This window comes from Trifolium pratense, linkage group LG2 (genome assembly GCF_020283565.1).
Source record: "Trifolium pratense cultivar HEN17-A07 linkage group LG2, ARS_RC_1.1, whole genome shotgun sequence".
Lineage (NCBI taxonomy): Eukaryota > Viridiplantae > Streptophyta > Magnoliopsida > Fabales > Fabaceae > Trifolium > Trifolium pratense.
The window spans coordinates 56928621-56952104 of record NC_060060.1 but is presented as its reverse complement, the minus strand read 5'-3'; the positions used below and the strand labels follow the sequence as shown (position 1 = coordinate 56952104).

The window sequence follows — 23484 nt, the reverse complement described above, 5'->3', positions numbered from 1 at the left end:
CCCACCACTCGAACTTGCCTCACTACTCATTGCACTAGAACTTTGATTTCTACTAGAGTACCTTTGAGTAGTTCTAACCATAACAATTATAAACAGTTAACAAGTTTTTCATTCCACACACAAAATATTTTAAACAAACACAAAACCAGTCCCAATGGGCGTGCCAATTTGTTTACGTGGAAATTTGGTAAACAACCGCTAGTTTAAGTATTTAAACTCGCGAGATCAACTAGTAAATCTCAGGACAATTTTGTGTTTGGTTTACTTAGAAAATCGTTTGAATGTTCGTTTAAAAAGAGAAACAAACACTTAAGAATCAAATCTTTTGCAAACAATATGAGAAAAAGCCAGTTCGAATCGCCTCGAAACAGCAATTTCATGAACAAACATTAAATAAAACTAAAGAACATTGCTGGAAAGTAGATTGCATTAAATGAAAAGCAATTACAAATAGATGGTTCACAAAACATACATTTTCCTCGAAATTCCTTTCGTTCGATCGCTGAGTACTTAGAATTTTCAGAGAAAGTTTTTTATAAATTTTGTGACCCTTGTTTTGAATGAAAAACTACTATAAATACTATGGCAAAGTGGTAACTGCTTCTTGATCATCTGGACGTTCTTCGATTTGCCACGTCGACCCACGTTCTCCACTTTCGACCCTCATTCCTTCAATGCGCGCCAATGCTCTATTGGGCCGTTGTTGTTTCTTTTGGGCCTGGACCAGCTGGCCCTTTGACTTATTTCGCTGCTTCGACGCGCTTTTGGTGAACTAGCCCTCGAACACAACCTTCAAAGCTTTCGAAACTCCCTTTCACTTCGACATAATTAAAGCTTTGACACAACGTTTGAAAGTTTTATTTTGACAATATAATCTTCAAATAAATGTTGGACTCACAAATTATATTTAATTGATAAATACCAAATTTATATCCAACAGGTACATAGTTTAATAAATCTAATATATTAATTAAATGGTTCAAATATATTATTAAATTAATTTTGGTTAAAGATTTTTTAATTTGGGGCATTTTGGTACTTTCAAATATAATTAACATTTCTCTCTTCTCTATTCCTTCTATCTTTCTCTTATACAAAACAATATCTTAAATCTACCCAATTTCTATCTTCTTATACTCTCTCTCTCACCCTTTTCTCTCTTCTCATTTTCTCTTCACAACCAAACATACCCTAAATCTTTTGGCAGCTATGGAAATTGATGATATATCTTTGAGCCATGCAAAAATTGAAGAACCACAATTGAGAATCTCTTAATATATAAATCCATGCAACATAGAAGCACTTGAATATTAGCTATTAAGGTAGATCTTAATCATTATCAACGCTTCTTGCAAAATAAAACTCATAGATTATATCTTTTTGGAAGTCACATATTAAGTTGGACCCTAATCATTATCAAAGTTTTTTTTTTTTACAAGATTCTCTTTGCAAGCTAGATATGATGACAACTTAGATCTTTTGGCAACAATAGAAATGGATGATATCCCTTAAGTCAGGTAAAAAATGAAACATCATAATTGAGAATCTCTCAATATACAAATTTATACAATATAGAAGCACCTGAATATTAACTATTAAGGTTTCTTGCAAAACAAAACTCAAACTACATTTTTTTAGAACTCACCTATTAAAATGTATGAAATTTTCAAGCACTTTTTATGTAATTTTTATATTGCAACTAACTATTTTTTATGGTTCAATACAAATATAATATTAAAAAATTCAATACTACAATAATTAGCATGGGTCAAAGTCTAGTAAGTACTTATTGTTACTTAGTGAGATCCCTAGTTAAATATAATGTGAGCATGAAAGAGAAAGTTGTCAAAAATTAGTTGTTCAAATAACATTTCTCCATTAAATATGGTCTTCCGTCTTGCTTGATTTCCAAACAATGTGGAATTTCTTAGCATACCAAAACAACAGTAGAAGGAAAATGAATATTTCTTTCCAAACAATGGGGAATTTCTTAGTATACCAAAACAATAGTAGAAGGAAAGTGAATAGTATTTCAACAAGAGTATATATCATAAATCAATCCTGTCATAATATAAATGAACACATACTTTAAATTTGTAGTATGCACATCACCAATTCAACAAACCATTACATTACATGACACTAGAAATAACTTTTGGTTAGCATGCTTCTACATGAAGCACTTTGAGAATTGACTCTCTGAAATCCTACATGTGTATTTTCATCATGATCACCTCCAACATAGCAAGCTGCAATGTAATGCAATGAAATGTCAAATATCTTACTATTATGAAGCATTGATGCTAAGATAAAAAATTGCACTCATCTCCCTTAAATTTGTCTAAATAACACATACACCCTTTATTATTTTATAATAAAAAAATACCGGCATTCACCCGTTTAACAATCATCTCCCCTCAATTAGATGTAGAGCTGTAAATTTAGGGGCGACCCAAAGGACTGTGCATTAAGCTGGACCAGTCTCTTTAATTACATGCCTAAAATATTTGGGCCAATTTGGCCCAATGGACTTGGGGCCCTTTTATATTTATGGGATAATTGAAACTGTTTACTTGTTAAAAATCCGAATTTGGCCCGGCCCAGCTTATTAGGCTCGATTGGGCCGCTAAATACGTGATTCAAAGAATCCATCGATTGGCCCCACCCAATCTGGTTTTTTGGCCCGCTTGGCTATGGTTACTGGTTAGTCACCCGTGCGGACCGATTTGGCAACTCAAACTAGAGGCGATGTGTGTTTCACTTAAACAAACCACAGGGGAGGAGAATGATAAATAGATAACAAATGAAAGTGGTGAGTTTTTGTTTAAAAAGTAGTAGGAGTAGTATTGTGTTATTTAAGCATACTTTAAGGTAAATGCATATACCTTATGCTTACAAGTCTTTGCTTGGTGAATGCAACATAACTATACTGGATGGATCATTGTCGAGATCCTTAAGGCGTAGTTCAACATTCTTAAGATCACGAAGATGTTGCAAGATTTCTTGAAGCAAATCTTTTCCTTCATCACCACCATTTTGTATGGATCCCATACAATGTTGTAGAAACTCTCTATCTGTTTCAAGAGCTTGTAACCTGTCGTAAACGCGATCAACTTCTTCTTCAATACACACTTTCATGCTATCCATTTCACTTATTATTGGAACTGTGTTTTGCATTTGCATATCATTTGATCCATTCTCCAATTCTCTGTCATATGCAAATGCTTCTTCATCATTTTCATTGTCAGCTTCATCTAAATATGGAAGTAACTTCTTTGCCAAGCAACCATTAGAATAGTCTTCTTTGTCACCATATCTTGATGAACTCTCTTCAAGAAACTCTTCACCATCTTCCAATGAAACTATCTTTTCCTCTAATGCTTTGAGTTGATCTAAAATAGAAGCTTTTTCTTCCTCAAATTCTTCTAAAGTACTATCAAGTTCACTTACATGTTTTACACAATCTAATGCCATCTCTTCCAACTTAGAAACTGAATCATCAGCATTTTCATTGTTATCGTCTTCCTTTTCTTCATTGTTAAGATCGATCGATAATTCATCAGTGTATCCGGTGTTGCAACAAGAACAAGAAGAGTCTCTACTTCTTACACTTCCATCTTTCATTCTTCTCAACAAACTTAGTTTCTCTTTTGCTTCATATTCCATAACTTTTTCCCTATACTCTTCCAATTCTTTTTCAAGTTCTTGCTTCTCTCGCTCTCTTTTCGTCATTAAATCGTTCAAAAGCTGTAAAGCTTCTTGATCATATTCCGCCTGTTCTTCCATCATTCTTTGGTATTGCAATGCTTCCATCTGCATTGCTGCTTTTTCTTCCTGCAGCCTTGTAATCATTGCCATTGTTTGATTTGTAGCTATGGCTGATGCACTTCTCTCTTCTTCTAGTTCTTGATATATAACACTGAGAGCTCTTTGTTCGTTTTTTAGTGCTGTTTTTAGCCGGTCGATTGTTAACACCGGATCACCGGATTCAACCTCACTTGCAACACTACCATCCACAGATTCTTCTGCTCCTGATTCTCTTTTCTCATACAGCATCAATTTCCTATGCATGTAGAGCATTGCATCTGCTGAAGTAGGAGTTTCAGGAAGTTTATCTTCTTCTACTTCACATGTTTCTGGGCATTTTGATGATTGATGGATTGTTTCCTCCTCAACATTTTCAAATGATGTTGTTTTCTCAGCAATTTCATTATCGTTTACACCGATTTTATCGGTATCTGCATTGTTGTAGCTCAATTTCAGTTTAGAGGTATTGAAAAAGGAAAATTTTTTCTTTGTTCTAGAATTGAATGCTTCATAATTTGATAATGCAAAATTAGTACTAGATGAAAAACTCACATAGATTGTTATTTGCAATGAATTCATCAAATGCATTAGGAACTTCAATGTCATCATCACTTGTAGAAGATTGATCTTCTGGTATGGATTGATCTTCTTCTGATGGAGACAGATTAGATGTGTGAGCAAATGCTGAAATTATGAATGTTTAAGACTATTTGTATAAACAGCTTAATTAAACACTTATAACACAAACCCTTATCATATAAGTGCTTATGTATAAGCTATTTTTATAACAAAAGATAAAATAAAGTCAAACTATTTTCATATATAAGCTATAAGCTATAAGATGTTTTCGCTATCCTGAAAAGCTTATGGAAATAAGCTGAAAACAGCTTATATACATGTGATAAGCTGTTTCCATAACCTTTCCCAAATAGTCTCATAAATGCTTATGCTTATGCTTATGCTAGTACATGTGATAAGCTGTTTGGCCTAGCTTTTTTTCCTCTTCTTTTGAGCTTATGCAAACAGCTTATGCAATTTTTATGTATTATTATAAGTTTTTCAAGGTAGTTTATGATAAAATAGCTTATAAAAATACAATTTTGACTAGTATGAACTTATAAAATAACATAAAACCTAATTTTTATTGCATAAGCTGCTTGCATAAGCTCAAAAGAAGAGGAAAAAAAGCTAGGCCAAACGGTACCTAAGTATGATAAATTAAGTTATTTTATGCAAATATATGATCACAATTAATATTGAACTAGCATAATAAGAGACATGAAACAACACATTTCATGCAATGTCTTTTTACCTGCTGAAGTATTTTCTTGTTCTTCCATATCTGCTTCTAAACTTTTCTCATCATTCGATAAACTGCGAGACATACTTAGCTTATTCTGAGAAATGAATTTTTCAAAGGCATTTTGAGCTTCAGCATCATCATCATCACTTGATTCAGATTCATCTTCTTCTGTGCATTCATACGAACAGATTGGTTCTTGAGATCGAAAAAGATCAACTGCATGAAACCAAAAACATGTCAATTTTTAGTCCCCAATAGAAGCATATTATGCATTTTGTTTTAAAGTGCCAAAAAACTATAAATCAAGCAATTTTTCTGTACCTTGTGCATTATCTGGTTCTTCTGTGACTGCTTCAATACTATTATCATCATTCACAGAAGTTTGAACTACTGAAATCTGATTTAACCCTTCAACTTCCAAAGTTTGAACTACATTCTCATCCATTGAGAGTAAAACTTCCCCTTCTAAGATACTCGGCCGCGGCTCAACTGGTAACTCACTTGCAAAAGTTTGAATCATCTGCTTCCCCTCCTTCGGATCCTCAATCAATTTGCATGATTCAAAATCTACACAAGTGATAGAGTCTATTAACTTAACAGGTGTCAACCGGTCGTCGCCACAAGCTACATAATTCTCAAAGTTCATACTGATGATTTCAATTGATCTATCTTCCAAGTGTGAAAGCTTCATAATAGGAGTATCAGAAAATGGATGAATAAAATTATCAGCACCACTTGGATCATCTTTCTTTTCAAAGTGCTTATTGATGATTTCAAGCGATCTATCTTGACAATGTGAAACCTGCATAATAGGAGAATCAGCAACACTTGGATCATCTTTTTCTGCATCCTTTTCATCAGAGTTCAAGTTTGAAACCGAACTCGATCGATCCTCAGCCACTTCTCTAAGTATAAAACTTTCAATATCAAAAAGTATCTGATGCTCATCTGATACCTCATCATCATGATCATGATCATGAACATGTTCTTGTCCATTGTTTATCTCAAATTCAAGATACTTATCACTTTCTTTATCATCATCTTCAATTGATTCAACAATGAGACAACCTTTGCTTAGATAGTTTCTATCATCCCAAGGAGGGTAAAATTGGTTTTTCAAGCACTCATTGCAGCAAGAACACCTATTTAAACTCTCACCATTTTCGTCATGTTTTTCAGGACTCGCCAATGAAATAAAACCAATCTTATGTCTCAAACCAAATAAATTCTCAACTTCATGATGATTTGGCCTAGAAGCCAAACAATTTTCGCACATGCTTTTCACTTCTGATAATCTTTGATGATTTGAGCAGTAACCAAGGTTTGAAATCTCAGCTGCATGAGTCTCACAAACAAGATCAGTGCTATTCTCTGGCTGTAAAACATGATCAAGCCTTGAACAGAAAATACAAGGTGGTTTAAGGCCAAAGAATTTGGCAAATTTTGTGATGAAATAACTGAACAAAGAGTTTAGAAGGAGTAATATTAAGATCCATTCAAGAAATGCATAAACTAGAATTACAACTATTTTGTTGTTGGTTTTTCTATGTAACATGGTTGCAAACTTGTTAGTAGCCATTGATTTTTGCAACTTTCAAGACAAACAAACAATGTTGATTCTTGTAATTTGGTTTTATGGTTTTTATGTTTATGTTGATTCAAGTTTTCAATAGTACATAAAAGAAAACAAAACAGGTTGAAAAGAAAAGGCTTTGTAATTGGCAAAAGAAGAAGGGTCAGAGAAACATGGAATGGAAGTGATTCTGTCACTGTAACAGTAATGTTAAGGAGAATCAATAATTAACTTTAGGATAAAGTGGATCTTACCAGTGGTATATTTATCTTTGGTTGTTTCATAGCCCGACATGATTATTAATAATAAAGAGACATACATATACATATTCAGTAAATATAGTGTGTTGATACCAGAACCTAATCAACACATCATGCTTATATAAAAGGATAAGTATCTACACAAACCAACTATCATCATGGTAGTCTAAAACAACTAAGCATGAGAAGAATCATAATGCTAAACCATCTTTCAATTTCATGTCCTCCAAAAAGGAGACTTGCAATAAAAGATACTTACAATTACAAAACAGAATTTCTTGTGACATCGACCATTTGGATAGATACTTACATATATATTCAAACAGATAAAATTGACAGAACATGGAAAACTACTTTAAAAGAAGGAGGGAACCCTACTAGCAAAATATGAACCAAAAGCAATCCATTTTATTACTGAAAATATGATTCTGAAGCTAAAATAATAACAACAGAATCAGCTGCCAAAGTAACTTGAGCAGAATTTAAAGTCTTGCACATAATGGCAGACAACAAAATAGCAACGTGAACTGAAAGGACAATGCTTCCATGATTGGTTATGAAGAAACAAATTTCAATGACATCAGCAAACAATAAATGTCCAACCTATCAAGACAGTGCTTAGATTTTTTAACTTTTGGGGACTGAAATCATTGTTCCCAGACTTGGGCACTGGAATTTTGAAGTGCAACCCAACATCAATGCTTCAGCATTTGGAAAATGTTTTCAAAATTTATCAGAAATTGCAAGATTAGTTCTATTAAGATGGTCAGAAGGAAGGGCAGACACACAAATCCAAAGGATAAATGCAATGCAATGTAGGGAAAAAAATGATAACCTATTTGTTCCTGCCTTCCTGGTAGACTTCAGTAGAAGGATTAAAACTTTATTTCTAACATCTTGATCATACAGTAGATCTCTTGCAAAGTTGCAATCATTTCACGAAGAAAGCTTCTATGCTTTACAATTTTCACCTTTTTTAAGGAGGGAAGAAATAACTGTTTCATAAGCTTTAGCATTCAGAATGCAACCAGTGTCTTCCATTTTGATAGCATGGTCAATGCTTCGTCAAACATTCCTGTTTTGCAAAATCCCTTGATTATAATGGTATATGTATAGACATTTAGATTGTAGCCTTTGACCAAAAGATCTTTGAAAATCTCTAGTGCATCCTCTAGTCTTCCAACATTACACGATCCATCAATAAGAGTAGTGTACGATACCACATTAGGAATAATTTTTCTGCTATGCATTTCATTGAAGAGATTAATGGCTTCATCTACCATTTTAATCTTACAAAATCCATTAATCACGATAGTGTAGCTCCGAACGTTAGGAGCCACTCCCATGACCCATCTGAGCCATACTGCCATAGTGTTTGATAATTTGAAAGAAACAATGTGTGTCAATGTGCAAGTTTAAAAACAATGTGTCAAAAAACAAAAGTGCAAAATACAAAACCGCATCTAGAGAGTCTCGAGTGTTTTTTAATAACTATTTTCTCCGCAAACATATGATCCAAATGCTACCAACACTGTTTTTGTTGTTTGAGGTTTAAATATTTTGTGATGATGTTAAAAATGACTTTGATTGTTGGCAGACAACACAAAAAGTAAACACCTCCACTATAATTTGTATAAATATTTTAACATGATAAGGTAAAAAATGTGTACTTTACTATTGATGATTTGAAATCCGCATCGATTCTTTGGTACTGACAGGGAGGAGGTTGCACTAGCTCCAACTCCTTTCTCCTGCAGAATTTGATTAAAGGTTTTGGACTTCAAATGATAGATAAATATTTTTACATGATAAGGTAAAAACTGTGTCCTATACATGCTTGACAGGGCCAAACTGACCAAATGGATTGTTCTGATCTTCTGGCCTCAAACCAAGCATCACAGTAGAAGCAACCATAGAGAGGACAAACCATAGAAACTTAGATAAGGAACCAAATGAAATAAGAAAAAAAGTTCATAACCTTGATCTACACGATAGTAATGCAAGAAACAACATCAAATAACTACTTGTATAACTTTGAATTCATTTGAAAATCCCTGAAATATTCGTACAGGTTCCTGACCTCTGTAACAGCCACTAGGCTTGGCTTTATACTAAAAGCAGGAATGTGGCAGCAGTTTAAACCAACCATATAATTCTAAAATAAGGGAACTGTACGTTACAACATTAGGAATATTTTTTCTAACCATATCATTCTAAAATATTAAAAAACTCCAAACCAAAATTTAAGATAAATTATCATCCAAAACTGCAGCACCAGCAGTTATGTAGAAAATAGAATCATGCTCCCTCCTTCTGCATGCAAGTTTAAAACTCTAAGCCTAGTGACCAAACAACTTGAAGACCATTCCAGTTCTCAATATTAGTCTTTAATGCATATTTGAGTAGATTATGCAGCTGCAATGAGGCCTTAGTTACTCATTAGACAGTAATTTAATGTAACCACAAGAGCAATTAAAGTCATTCTCAGCTTACTTCGCTTAAGGGCAAAGCCAAACTTATGTCTGTTGTTTACAGTTCAGGTCTTAGAAACTCAACCTTAAGCTTATCATTCTAAAACAGATAAGCTTCGTAAGATTAGAACTATAATGCAGAAGTATAAGTATTAAAAAGAAAAATAATAATAAGCTTACTTGTTCTGTCCCAATTCAATTTAGTATCCCTAAGATAGGCTCAACACAACAGAACAAATCTTAATTAACCCAGTTTCCTACGACCAACACATCTTCTTAAGCTCAATTAAGAACAATAAATTCTGTCCAAAAAGTGCAGACATTAGAATTTTGCAGCAAAACAGATATTGCAGAGAAACGTTTCAGCTAATAATTTCATTACAAGCCACACACATAATCATTTCAAGTATTAAACTCACAAACCAAGCCATAACTAGTTACTTCTTTGGTCATGATAATGCAAGGAATAACAAGATATTATATTTCCCAAGCCATAACAAGTTTGCTTTCAGTCTCTAGACCTGTATCCATGATCCAATTCCCTCAGATATCACATGTATTCTACTTTTGTATTGAAATGAAATTTTGACTATATAAAGTTTCTAGATATTAGCTATTGTTGATAAAAAAAAACATTGGCTAGAGCAAGTGTAATACAATTAGTACAAATTGAACCCAACAACACTCTTATGACATTAATAATTTTCATATCCTACCAATTTCTCCAAGTTGGAACATGCCGATCAAGTAGTCGGGAAATATAAACACACTTAGCCAAAAGAGATAACAAAACCCTTCTTTCCATTGGGTGAAGCAACTACATAAATGAAATGATGAAACAATGTTGAAACACAAATTCAAAATAATAATGTACAGTAGACAAATATCATACCTAGTTTTAGTCTTACAACAGACCTCTTGAAATCATTTCACGAAGAAGTTTCTCAGCCTTATCATTTTCATCGTTATCAAATAGAGAACGGATAATAATTTCATACGTTGCGGCATTTGGAATGCAACTATTGTCTTTCAGTTTTGATAGTATGGCCAATGCTTCATCAAGAAACCCATTTTTACAAAACCCATGGATCATAGCAGTATATGTATAGACATCAAGATTGTAGCCTTTGACCAGAAGATCCTCAAAAACCTTTTGAGCGTCATTCAATCTTCCACCTTTACACAATCCATCAATAAGAATATTATATGTGCACATGTTTGGTTGAATACCCATATCTTTAATTTTTGTTAATAAAGCAATTGCCTTGTCAACATGGTGGTTTTTGCACAAAGCATCCAATATAGAATTGTAAGTAATTATATCAGGTGGTTGACCTCTATCATACATCTCATCGACAAGCTCCAAAGCATATGAGATTCTTCCCGATTTGCACAAACCATCAATAAGGGAACTGTAAGTTATCGTATCAGGAATAATTTTTCTACAAAGCATTTCATTGAAGAGATTCATGGCTTCATCTACCATTTTAATCTTACAAAATCCATTAATCATGATATTGTAGCATTGAACATCAGGAACCACTCCCATCTGAGCCATAGTGTTGAATATACCATTGGCCTTGTTAATTTCTTTAACTAAGCAATATCCATCCATTAAAGAGGTATAAGTAACAACATCAGGTTTAACACCTTTTCTCATCATCATAGCAAACATATTTTTAGCTTCTTTCACTTTTCCTTCTTTACAAAATGCATCAACCAATATATTAAAGGTATAAATATTATGGTTGATGTTTTCCGATACCATTTTATTAAACAGATGAATTGCTTCTTTTAACCGACCTACGATGCAAAAGCCATTAATTAAAGTACTGTAAGTGACTACATCAGGAGAAAGTTTCTTAGCAATCATTTCAGAGTATAAATGAAAAGCATGATTAACAAGTTTATCCTTGCACATACTATCAATAATTGCACTGTACATTACCACATTAGGTTGAACCAGTTTCCCACCAACTCGTCGGAACAGTTGTAGGGCTGTTCTTGTTTGTCCAAGTTTACATAACCCATTGATCAAGGTCCCATAACTAACTTGATCTAACCGGAATCCCTGCGCTACGACCTTATCATGAAAGTTGAATGCTTTATGGATCTGACCTTTGAGACAGAGACCCTTAATGAGTGTAGTCAATGTTATGACATCTGGATGAAAACCCTTTTTGAGAATGTTGGCAAATACAGAAAAGGAAATAGAGATTTGACCTAATTGAGAAAAACAATTGATCAATATGTTGGAAGTGACTAAATCTGAGGAAATTCCATTTAATTCCATCTCTCGATGAAGTGAAACAACATTGGAGTATTGATTGAGCTTAACAAAGGAACCTAAAAGTTTGTTAAATCGGAAGATGGATGGATTGTTTTCAAGTAGCAATTGATTGAATAAGCAAACGAGATTTTGTTCGTCTTTATTTTGGTTGTGGAATTGAGAGTATAGGCTTTTAGGTGAAGAGGAGAAGAAGCGAATGAATTTAGGGTTTTGGAGTTTTTGAAAATTAGGAGAAGAAGCAACATACGACATTGTTGTTTGTTTGGTTTAAAATGAAAATCGATTAATCTTAAATGAATAATGTTTATGACAATGTGATTGAAATCTTGAATGAATGATAATTTAATCTCAATGTGTAGGGGTTTTCACGGTGAGGCTTATCCAAGTGTAGAAGTGGGAAGCCCGGCCTAAAGTATTTCTCTGCATAGAATTGGCCAAAAATAATTTATAAGTATATTTAGTTAAATAATTTACATTGCAGTCATTAAAAAAAACATTTTACCTTATTAGATCGGTCTATATAAGTTATATGAATAATATTTTTATTATTATTATTATTATTATTTATATATTAAAATTTATATTTTGATTAAATTATAAATTTATTAATTTTTTCGGTAGTTTTGATTCCGGCGAACAAATAATCATTGAATGCTCCTCTAAATCACTAGTATGGCTATCGAAATCATGAGCATCAGCATGTAGGTTCCAGATCCAAGTAGTAGTATCAGGTCCCTTAACTATTGTTCTTGAGAAATGACCAAGTTTTGCCCATTGCTCGAAAGAAGTTTTTATGGGATCCCTATCTACCAAAATTTTGATGGGTGCGTTTGTTACAGATTAAAAAAATAGTGATTTTGATGTAAAATAATTTAGAGATTAGTTTTTAGAGATTTTTAGAAAAGTTGAATTTACATTGTGTTTGTTTATTATAATAAAAATCACTTTTTTTAAATAAAATAATCTTTAGTTTGTTTGGATACAACTTATAAAAGTGATTTTTTTTAATTACAAATAACTTTCTTCTTTTAACATTTCTTTTATCTTCTCTAAAAAAATCTATTATTTTATAAGCTACTCTTAGGGTCCGTTTGTTACAGATTAAAAAAAATAGTGATTTTGATGTAAAATAATTTAGAGATTAGTTTTTAGAGATTTTTAGAAAAGTTGAATCTACTTTATGTTTGTTTAATATAATAAAAATCACTTCTTTTAAATAAAATAATTTTTAGTTTGTTTGGATGCAACTTATAAAAGTGATTTTTTTAATTACAAATAACTTTATTCTTTTAACATTTTTTTCTCTCTCCTCTAACAAAAATCTATTATTTTATAAGCTACTCTTAGTAACTTCTCATTTTTAGCTGTTTTCTGATTACTTTTAGCTTCTGATTATTTTAAAATCTGTAACAAACAAATGCAAAACAATTAACAGTGATTATTTTTATAAAAAAAGTAATTTTTATCTAAAATAAGCTATAACAAACGGAGATTTAGTAGTATCTTATTTTTAACTGTTTTCTGATTATTTTTAGCTGTTTTTTGATTATTTTAAAAATCCGTAACAAACAGACACAAAACAATTAAAAGTAATTATTTTTATAAAAAAAATGATTTTTTTTTCTAAAATATTAGTTTTTCAGATATATAAATGTATTATTATAAATTAGAATTGAAATATGATTGACATGTATAGTTAAATTCTCTAAAATATCATGTTAACTATCAAAAGGACAATGGTTTATTAGTTAATAAGTATATTTAAAAAACTTATTTAAATATGTTAATGTGAAATAAGCTTTTAAACATACTAATAAGCCACATTAGACTTTCAAAAGACACACTTGAGCCTAAAAGATAAACTTATGATAGATCACAGACCAAACTCAGACCTTCGATTTTTTAACAGGTCGGTCTCAAGTTTGGCAAAGCCTAGCTCGGCGTAGCTTATTCTCACCTTTTATGGCCATGTACATGTTGATGACTCGCTTCAAAATTCGTTTAAACACCAAAAAAACCTTAATAACACCAAAAGATTTGTTTAAATCCGAACTGATTTAATTTGGATTTTTTCTAATTACATCCAACTAAAATCTGATTACATTCAAAATTGACTAAAATACCCTTAAACATAGATTGCGTATATGCATACTAATGACTTACTTTATGTATTTATTAAAAGTTGAATACTAATGACTTACACCGTAAGGTATTTAAGCATTTATTACTTAGGTTAATCTTAATGTGAGTAAATAAAAGTAGATTATTACGTAATAAGTAAACTACCGAGTCAAGCAAGCACACTATGTGGGAAATGGATTTCCTACAATAACTGCGTGACGCAGTTACAACTGTAGGTCGTCCGATCTAAATCAACAGACATGATCATGACTTGCAATTGATATACATATATTATTATATAATAATATAAATAAAATAAATAAATATATATTATGTGGATATTGGGCGGGATAGATACTAAGGTACCGTACCTACACTCACACCCGCTTATTTTTATGGGTAATTATTCATACCTGTACTAATACCTAAAATGCGGATTTTTTATGCGGGTGTCGGGTCAAATTGCAATTGTGGATTTCACACGTTAGTTATTTTGATGTATTTAAGGATCATGGCTTGCAACGAACAACATGGACAAACGGAAAAACAATGCCTAGGAACTGAAAAGTAAATGCCACTGCGTCCTTCTTCGACTTTTACCAACTTCCAAAGGCAAAGACCCCTTTACCTATGGAATTTGATGATTCGAGACTCAACAAATAATGGGTTCTTCACAGAAACCTTAAAAATATATTCTTTTATGCACCATTCTTGTGTCAATGGCAACACCTTCACATACCCTTTACTCCTCAAGTCTTGTGCCAACCTCTTTTCCATTCCACACGGTACAATGCTTCATGGACATGTCTTTAGACTTGGGTTCCAATCTGATACCTTTGTTCAAACTTCACTTGTTGATATGTACTCGAAGTGTTCGGTTATTGAATCTGCAAGAAAGGTGTTTGATGAAATGCCACAAAGAAGTGTTGTCTCTTGGAACACTGTGATTTCGGCTTACTGTCGTGAGTCTTTGATGGATAAGGCGTTGAATCTCTTGAAAGAGATGTTGGTTTTTGGTTTTGAACCGAGTTCATCTACGTATGTTTCAATTTTCTCGGGTTTTTCTTCTGGTATGAAATCTTTTGAGTTTCTTTCGCAGGGTATGTCAATACATTGTTGTGTTGTTAAACGTGGACTTCTGTGTTTTGAGGTATCTTTGGATAACTCATTGATGGGTACGTATGCTCAGTTTGGACGAACGGATGAAGCAAGGAAAGTTTTTGACTCTATGGACGAAAAAACAACAGTTTCTTGGACAACTATCATGGGGGGTTATGTGAAAGTTGGAGATGTCGCGGAAGTGTTTAAGTTATTCAATCAAATGCGGCATCAAAGTATTGGCATTGACTTTGTTGTGTTTCTAAATCTTATTTCTGGTTGCATTCAATTAGGAGACTTCTTGCTAGCTTCATCAGTTCACACTCTTGCACTCAAATGTGGGTGTGATAAAGAGGATTCCATTGAAAACTTACTTATAACTATGTACGCAAAGTGCGGTAAACTTACATCTGCTAGAATGATATTTGATGCAATCATTCGAAAAAATGTTCTATCATGGACGTCAATGATTGCAGGATATGGCCATTCAGGTCACCCAAAGGAAGCATTGGATCTCTTTAGAAGGATGGTAAGGACAGAAAATAGACCAAATGGAGCAACCCTTGCAACTGTTTTATCAGCCTGTGCTAATTTTGGATCACTCAACATTGGACAAGAGATTGAACAATACGTTTTCGAAAACGGATTTGAGTTGGACCAACAAGTCCAAGCGTCTCTCATACACATGTACTCTAAATGTGGTAGCATCAATAAAGCAAGAGAAGTATTTGAAAGCGTCAAAAATAAAGATTTAACCACTTGGACTTCCATGATAAATAGTTATGCCATCCATGGAATGGCGAATGAAGCTATTAACCTCTTTGAAAAAATGACAACTTTAGAAGGGATAAAACCGGATGCCATTGTTTACACTAGTCTTTTGCTTGGATGTAGCCATTGTGGATTGGTAGAAGATGGATTGAAGTACTTCAAAAGTATGCAAACAGATTTTGGAATAACTCCGACAATAGAACATTATACTTGTTTGGTCGATCTTCTGGGCCGAGTTGGGCAACTTGACCGAGCTTTAGATGCAGTTGAGGCGATGCCACCGGAAGTCCAAGCCCAAGCTTTGGGTCCATTGCTTAGTGCTTGTAGGATCCATGGCAATGTTGAGCTGGGAGAGCTTGCAGCTGCCAAGTTATTAGGCGATAGTTCAAAAAGTTCTGCGAGTTGTGTATTAATGGCTAATTTGTATAACTCTGTTGGGAAGTGGAAGGAGGCGAATTCTATGCGAAATTTGATAGATGGTAACAGAATGGTTAAAGAATGTGGCCGGAGTCAAGTCCAGATCAGTGGTTAATTTCATATTTGCTGCGGGAGATCGGCCACACATTGGGTTACTCAATATCCATAAGACTCTAAAAGAGCTGAATTTTACTCTTCATGTTCTTAGTTATTATTTTTTCCTTACTCTTCTTGATCTCCATTCTTCCTTCCTTTTTCCATTTATATATGCTCTTTTAGAATTCTACAATTTGAAGAAGCCAACACAATGTCAATAACAAGATGCAAGAAGGATGTAATATTCTTGTGAAGTCGTTTTCGAAAAAAAGGTTAAAGATCATGATGCTATGCTTAATGCAATTGAATGCTATGTATTGATCTTTCTTTTTCCTTTTATTTAGTTATTTAATTTACATTCTTTTTAGAGAAAAAATGAAAATGCTTAAGATTGTAGATGAAGTTAAATCAAAGAATAATTCAACATATCTACCAAAACTATTATTTTGAATATAGATTTATATAAACCATTCAACATATCTACTAATATAGCAATCTCAGTAGGCCTGATTCTTACAATTGAACTCAAATACTAAAAAGAGAAGTATTTAATGTTAAATATGCAAGCAATATTCCTATGGCAATAATGTGTTTGTTGTTATTCAAAATTCAATGTGAGTGATCAGAATTAAGAAATGTACTAGTTAAAAAAAGCTTAATTGGATTCATGTATCTCTTTTCTTTGGAGTTCTTAATATTTTTTGTATTTTCCCTATTTAGATTTGTTGTAACTCGATTTTTTTTAATTTTAATATATATTTTGCCATTAAAAAAAATGAAGAGGAGAGAAAGAGACTGCTAGCTATACATACTACATATGGTATCCCTTAATTAATCATAATCAGCTATAAGTCATCATTCATCAACTATAAACTATCAGTCATCAGTCAACTTATCAGTTATCTGCTATTTTTACCAAACAGGGCTTATATATAGTCCTTCATAAAAAAAACTTTCTTCCTATTCTTTTTGTTCATTGCTTTCTTCCTTACTCATTGTCATCGATTGAAAAGAGGGTAAATAAGCTTTTACCCCCCGTAGCCGAATTTTGTGTTACCCCCTGCAAAATAAAATTTTTGGATTCCCCTTTCGCAAAGTCAAGATTAGGGATGACAATGAGTGCCCATGGGTGCGGGTTTGATACTACCCAAACTTAACCCATATATTCGGGTGCCACCAAAACCCAAACCCAAATGTTCTTCGGGTGGGAAAATGAAACTCATACCTGCACCCGCTGGGTTCGGGTTTTTTCACCCAAACCCGAAACTCGTAACAAAAACATCCATAATTGATTATCTGCTCAAACCTGACCCGAACTATATTTGATAAAATGCAAAATGTAGCATAATTTGGTAATATAGTTTGTAAATTTCAAAATAGTTTTTTTTAAATAAACAATTCATCAAATGTTATCATCACTACAACATGCACCAGTACAACATTCAAAAACTTAAAATGGAGCAAAATACATAGGGGTAAATAGGTAATTTAATATGTAAATGGGTGGGTGAATGGGTTTCGGGTGTGGGTTTGATACTACCCAAACTCACACCCATATATTCGGGTACCACCCGAACCCAAACCCAAACCCAATCAACTCGGGTTTCGCCCGTTGACTTGGGTTTTGGTTCGATTGGGTCTATCGGGTTTGGATTTTCCTACCAACCCTAGTCAAGATTCCTTCAATTACTCTCTCAATGGGCAACTAGATATGGAATATTAATTTTTAATGCCACCTAAGCGCCACGTCATAATGAGAGTGCCACATCATTAAAAATTAAGATTTCATATCTAGTTGGCCATTGAGGGGGGTATATTGAAGGAATCTTGACTTTACGAGGGGGAATCCAAAAATTTTATTTTGCTGTGGATAACACAAAATTCGGCTACTTTGCATGGGGTAAAAGCTTATTTACCCTTGAAAAAATGATTACATTAGTAACATTTTGAAAAATGACAAAATGAGCTATTCCATTTAAATTTTTTTGTTGTTGTTAAACACTCAAAGGTCTAAAATAAAGAGTGTCAACATTTTGAATTTAAAATAGACAATATACATTGTTATTATGTCTCAGTATAATGATATCAACACAACAACAATTATTATTTGTAATATTAATGTTATTTGTAATATTAATGAAGTTATTTTATAATAGTGGTTCCATATATTATAATAATGACATGCAAAAATGTCCCATGTCCAATGGACAAATCCAGCTAATTAGTATTTTGAGTCTTCTATGTGCGAAGTATATAAACTTACTCCCACATTTTGTTATAAGAGACGCACGCACGCACCCTTGCATTCACGCGCACACGATTTAGGGTGTGTTTGGTAAGTCCAATAAGCTAGTTTATAGCTTATTGGACTATCTTATAAGCTTGTTTGAAAAAAATGAAAGTGTTTGGTAAAAAGTTTTTCTCACGAGCTTATAGCTTTTTTTGAGATGCTATTTCAAGTAGCGTTTGAGCTTATAGCTTACAGCTTTTTACAGTTTTTTTCATTTTTAGCCTTTAATTTAATTTTATTATTTTTTATAAAATAAAAAACTACCCACTACATATAAATATCCTTTTATGTCTTTTTATATTTATCAATCATTTAAAAAGCTAATTTTACCAAACACTTTAATTTCAATCAGGTAGCTTTTCAGCTATCAGCTATAAGCTAGCTTTTCAGCTATAAGCTATCTTATAGCTTAATTTTACCAAACAGAGCCTTAGGGTCTGTTTGGTAAAAATAAGCTATAAGCTAGCTGATAGCTGATAAGCTAGCTGATAGCTGAAAAGCTAGCTTATAGCTGATAGCTGAAAAATTAGCTTATTGAAATTAAAGTGTTTGGTAAAATTAGCTTTTAAAGTGGTTATTAAATATAAAATTACATAATTGATAGTGGGTAGTTTATTTTTTAGAGTGGGTAGTTATTAAATTAAAGGGTAAAAATGGAATAAAATGTAAAAAGCTATAAGCTCAAATGCTACTTGAAATAGCATCTGAAAAAAAGTTATAAGCTAGTACAAAAAGCTTGTTACCAAACACCTCTAATTTTTTGAAACAAGCTTATAAGCTCATATAATAAACTATAAGCTACCTTATTTGTGTTACCAGAACCTTAATGATGGGCCCAAATGAGAGTAAAACTATTCACACTTGTCCTATTCTTGTACCTCAACTAGCCTAATGTGAAGCCATTCAACTTCCACATTCATTTTTTTAATTCCATCAACAACAACAATCTTGCTATTCAAGGCAATGTTGTAAGAATCGGCATTCTGCAAAACTGGGAAAAAACCGTTTGGAACGGATCGAACAGCCTCGAACCGTTCAAACCGTTGAACCGGGGGCGGTTTTAAAAAACCTACCGGTTCGGAATCTTTTTTAAAAAAAAAAAACGCAAAAATCACTTTTTCCCCCTATTTTTCTGTACTTTTCACGGAAACCAAAAACCCCAATTGCTAATCCTGTTATCCTACTAACTAACATAAACACCAAAACCAAAAACCCCAATTTCAATCTTTCAACACCAAATGGCAAATTTTAATTTTTATAAATTTTTAGGCATATTCTCACTTCTCTCGCCCAATTCTTTTGATTTTCAATCACTCTTTCAAATTACCTAGTTTAGTTAGATTGAATGATTTGAGTTGATGACAAAATAGTTGGTATTTTTTTTAAGCGTTAATTGAAAGAAAGAAAGAAAGCAGTGACAATGAATATGAAAAAAATAAATAGGTAATGAAACAAGATAGATTTAGATGTAGGGAGAGAAGTAAAACGATGTAACATTGTTGAGTCAATTGTAGAAATATAAGAGAGATTCAAAACAATTGCATAAACATGTACTGGTGTTGCTTGAAGAGATTGGAAAGAAAAGGAACGGCTGCTTTGTGTTTTTGCAGATAAGAATATTATGGCTATTTTTATAATTAGAGTTAAAGTAAGAGGTCCTATTGGGCTTATTTGGTTTTCTGGTATGTTGTTGGGTCATGTGAAAAAAAAAATGTATTACTTTTTTTATTGTGGTTATTCATATTTATTTTATGCATCTAATTATTAGCATGAATTATGATGTTTTTATATTTTATGTCTAGTATTTGTTATTAATTTATGTATAAGTATTTTTCATCAAAAAAAAAAATGATGTATAAGTATTTTGTTAGTTTGTTAATTTATGTCTAAGTATTTGTTATTTTGTGACTGATAATTTGTTTATTAGCTATGAAATACGAAAAGATGTGAACGGTTCAATATAAACGGTTCTATAACGGTTGAACCGGTATGACCGGTTGACCCTTGAACTGGTGGCCACACCGGTTCAACCTTCGGCCCAGTTCTTAAAACACTGATTCAAGGCATTTTGATTTTTGCTAGATCATTCTTTTTAAACTCTGATATGATTCCACAAACCATTTCCAACAATGCTGAACGGATTTCCATCGACTATGACATGCAATTTTTAGCAATATATCCGTGCTTACCGATAATTTTACTTAATATCGACATCAATTCTTCCTTCACTTGATATATTTTAATTGTAAACGAAACCTATTTAGATAGTCATCAATTGACTCTTGGTTTTTTCTCTTTACACTGGCTAGTTCTTTTAGACTTATCTTGGTTTGACCCATATAGAATTGCTCATGGAAACCAAACCCACACCCATTAGACTTATCTTGGTTTGACCCATATAGAATTGCTCATGGAAAACTCTCTCCAATTGGGCCCAGCTATGAATCGAATTGGGAGGCAAAGTTGTGAACCAAGTAAAAGCATTTTTGGTAAGCGAATTGGGAAAGTACTTCATTCGCAGATTCTCATTATTTGCCAGATTCCCAGATTCAGCTAAGTACCTAGCAATGTGTTCCACAGTGGACTCACTAGTATCCCCAGCAAACTTAGTATACTTAGGGACTTTCCAACCTCTTGGCAACTCTGTTTGTAACACATATTCAGTGAAAGCAGAAACAAAATTTGGCCTTCGACAACCTGTGTTTAGGCCATTTTGGGCCAAGATCGTTTCGACCATGTTAGTCAAGTTATTTTGGCCAAGTAAGTTTTTATTCTGAACCTCTTGAACTACCTCATCAGCGTCTTGGTTCCTCCTAACCAGCACCACTGGAGGGTTTTGGTGAACCACTTGAGGATTTGGATTAAACACTGGAGGATTTTGATTTACTACCTGAGGATTTTGATTAACCTCGTAAGGGTAATAAGTCTCCTGTTGTACAATTGGTGTAGGTGTTAGGTTCGGAACTGTTTCATTGGCCACATAAGTTGGCCTTTGTTGCACTGGAGTTGCAGACGTTGCAGGTAATATTACTTGTGGAGTAACAGGGTTCACTCTTGGAGGTGGAGGGGGTGTACCAAAAAAATCAGCAATTCGACTCATTTGAAATGCTAACATTTGGTAACTGTCATTGGTATTTTGAATTAGTGGATTAAACACAGTACCAATTTGTTGCGTCAAGAGATTAACCATTTCATGATTACTCTCATCCATTTGCTGTCTTAAGGACAACACAGACGCAGTGGTTAAGGGTGTGGAAGTTACCCTCGACGAAGTGTATCTATCAGGCTCAAAAACTGGCATCCCAAGGCCAAGCGTAGGGGGAGGCCCATACATGGGATTAAACCCTGAAGATATTTTTGGGCGCCCATGACCGGTAATCACAGGCGGGAACGTCATAGTTGTTATTGGCATGGTTGGAATGACATCTTGAACATTCGAGACTTCTAGACTAGAAACTGTTGGAACAGTTACAGGACTAGTCGTGCTCGAACTTTGTGGGGGTGGATCGATCCCACCACTCGAACTTGCCTCACTACTCATTGCACTAGAACTTTGATTTCTACTAGAGTACCTTTGAGTAGTTCTAACCATAACAATTATAAACAATTAACAAGTTTTTCATTCTACACACAAAATATTTTAAACAAACACAAAACCAGTCCCAATGGGCGTGCCAATTTGTTTACGTGGAAATTTGGTAAACAACCGCTAGTTTAAGTATTTAAACTCGCGAGATCAACTAGTAAATCTCAGGACAATTTTGTGTTTGGTTTACTTAGAAAATTGTTTGAATGTTCGTTTAAAAAGAGAAACAAACACTTAAGAATCAAATCTTTTGCAAACAATATGAGAAAAAGCCAGTTTGAATCGCCTCGAAACAGCAATTTCATGAACAAACATTAAATAAAACTAAAGAACATTGCTGGAAAGTAGATTGCATTAAATGAAAAGCAATTACAAATAGATGGTTCACAAAACATACATTTTCCTCGAAATTCCTTTCGTTCGATCGCTGAGTACTTAGAATTTTTAGAGAAAGTTTTGTATAAATTTTGTGACCCTTGTTTTGAATGAAAAACTACTATAAATACTAAGGCAAAGTGGTAACTGCTTCTTGATCATCTGGACGTTCTTCGATTTGCCACGTCGACCCACGTTCTCCACTTTCGACCCTCATTCCTTCAATGCGCGCCAATGCTCTATTGGGCCGTTGTTGTTTCTTTTGGGCCTGGGCCAGCTGGCCCTTTGACTTATTTCGCTGCTTCGACGCGCTTTTGGTGAACTAGCCCTCGAACACAACCTTCAAAGCTTTCGAAACTCCCTTTCACTTCGACATAATTAAAGCTTCGACACAACGTTTGAAAGTTTTATTTTGACAATATAACCTTCAAATAAATGTTGGACTCACAAATTATATTTAATTGATAAATACCAAATTTATATCCAACAGGTACATAGTTTAATAAATCTAATATATTAATTAAATGGATCAAATATATTATTAAATTAATTTTGGTTAAAGATTTTTTAATTTGGGGCATTTTGGTACTTTCAAATATAATTAACATTTCTCTCTTCTCTATTCCTTCTATCTTTCTCTTATACAAAACAATATCTTAAATCTACCCAATTTCTATCTTCTTATACTCTCTCTCACCCTTTTCTCTCTTCTCATTTTCTCTTCACAACCAAACATACCCTAAATCTTTTGGCAGCTATGGAAATTGATGATATATCTTTGAGCCATGCAAAAATTGAAGAACCACAATTGAGAATCTCTTAATATATAAATCCATGCAACATAGAAGCACTTGAATATTAGCTATTAAGGTAGATCTTAATCATTATCAACGCTTCTTGCAAAATAAAACTCATAGATTATATATTTTTGGAAGTCACATATTAAGTTGGACCCTAATCATTATCAAAGTTTTTTTTTCTTTTACAAGAATTCTCTTTGCAAGCTAGATATGATGACAACTTAGA

At 33.2% G+C, this 23484-nt stretch overlaps 3 protein-coding genes across 4 annotated transcripts in view; 1 reads left to right on the top strand and 2 right to left on the bottom strand.

The window, feature by feature from the left end:
* Window positions 1-2039: 2039 nt before the first annotated feature.
* The window catches only part of LOC123911130 (myosin-binding protein 3-like), a 38698-nt gene continuing 17253 nt past the window's right edge, over window positions 2040-23484 (bottom strand). The window contains exons 2-6 of one of the 2 annotated variants that reach the window (XM_045962484.1): window positions 5432-8694; window positions 5120-5326; window positions 4360-4458; window positions 2886-4238; window positions 2040-2249 (exon numbers count right to left, since the gene is read on the bottom strand). In XM_045962484.1, coding sequence (XP_045818440.1) covers window positions 2893-4238; window positions 4360-4458; window positions 5120-5326; window positions 5432-6689 — 2910 coding nt within the window. In that variant the 5' untranslated portion in view covers window positions 6690-8694 and the 3' untranslated portion in view covers window positions 2040-2249; window positions 2886-2892. Of the gene's footprint in view, window positions 2250-2885; window positions 4239-4359; window positions 4459-5119; window positions 5327-5431; window positions 8695-23484 lie in introns of those variants that run through there. The other variant, XM_045962485.1, reaches the window with a different exon arrangement.
* On the bottom strand, window positions 7806-11956 carry LOC123911134 (pentatricopeptide repeat-containing protein At1g12300, mitochondrial-like). Its single transcript, XM_045962492.1, has 2 exons — window positions 10307-11956; window positions 7806-9716 (listed from the first exon to the last, which is right to left on the bottom strand). The coding sequence occupies exon 1, from the start codon at window positions 11954-11956 to the stop codon at window positions 10319-10321; it is 1638 nt and encodes a 545-aa protein (XP_045818448.1). The 3' UTR covers window positions 7806-9716; window positions 10307-10318.
* Window positions 14616-16226, top strand: LOC123905099 (pentatricopeptide repeat-containing protein At4g19191, mitochondrial-like). Its single transcript, XM_045954740.1, has one exon. It carries the CDS (start codon window positions 14616-14618, stop codon window positions 16224-16226), a length of 1611 nt encoding a protein of 536 aa, XP_045810696.1.

Coding starts and splice junctions, on each gene's coding strand:
- LOC123911134 (XM_045962492.1), bottom strand. CDS start 11,956: ATGTCGTATGTTGCTTCTTCTCCTAATTTTCAAAAACTCCAAAACCCT.
- LOC123905099 (XM_045954740.1), top strand. CDS start 14,616: ATGCTTCATGGACATGTCTTTAGACTTGGGTTCCAATCTGATACCTTT.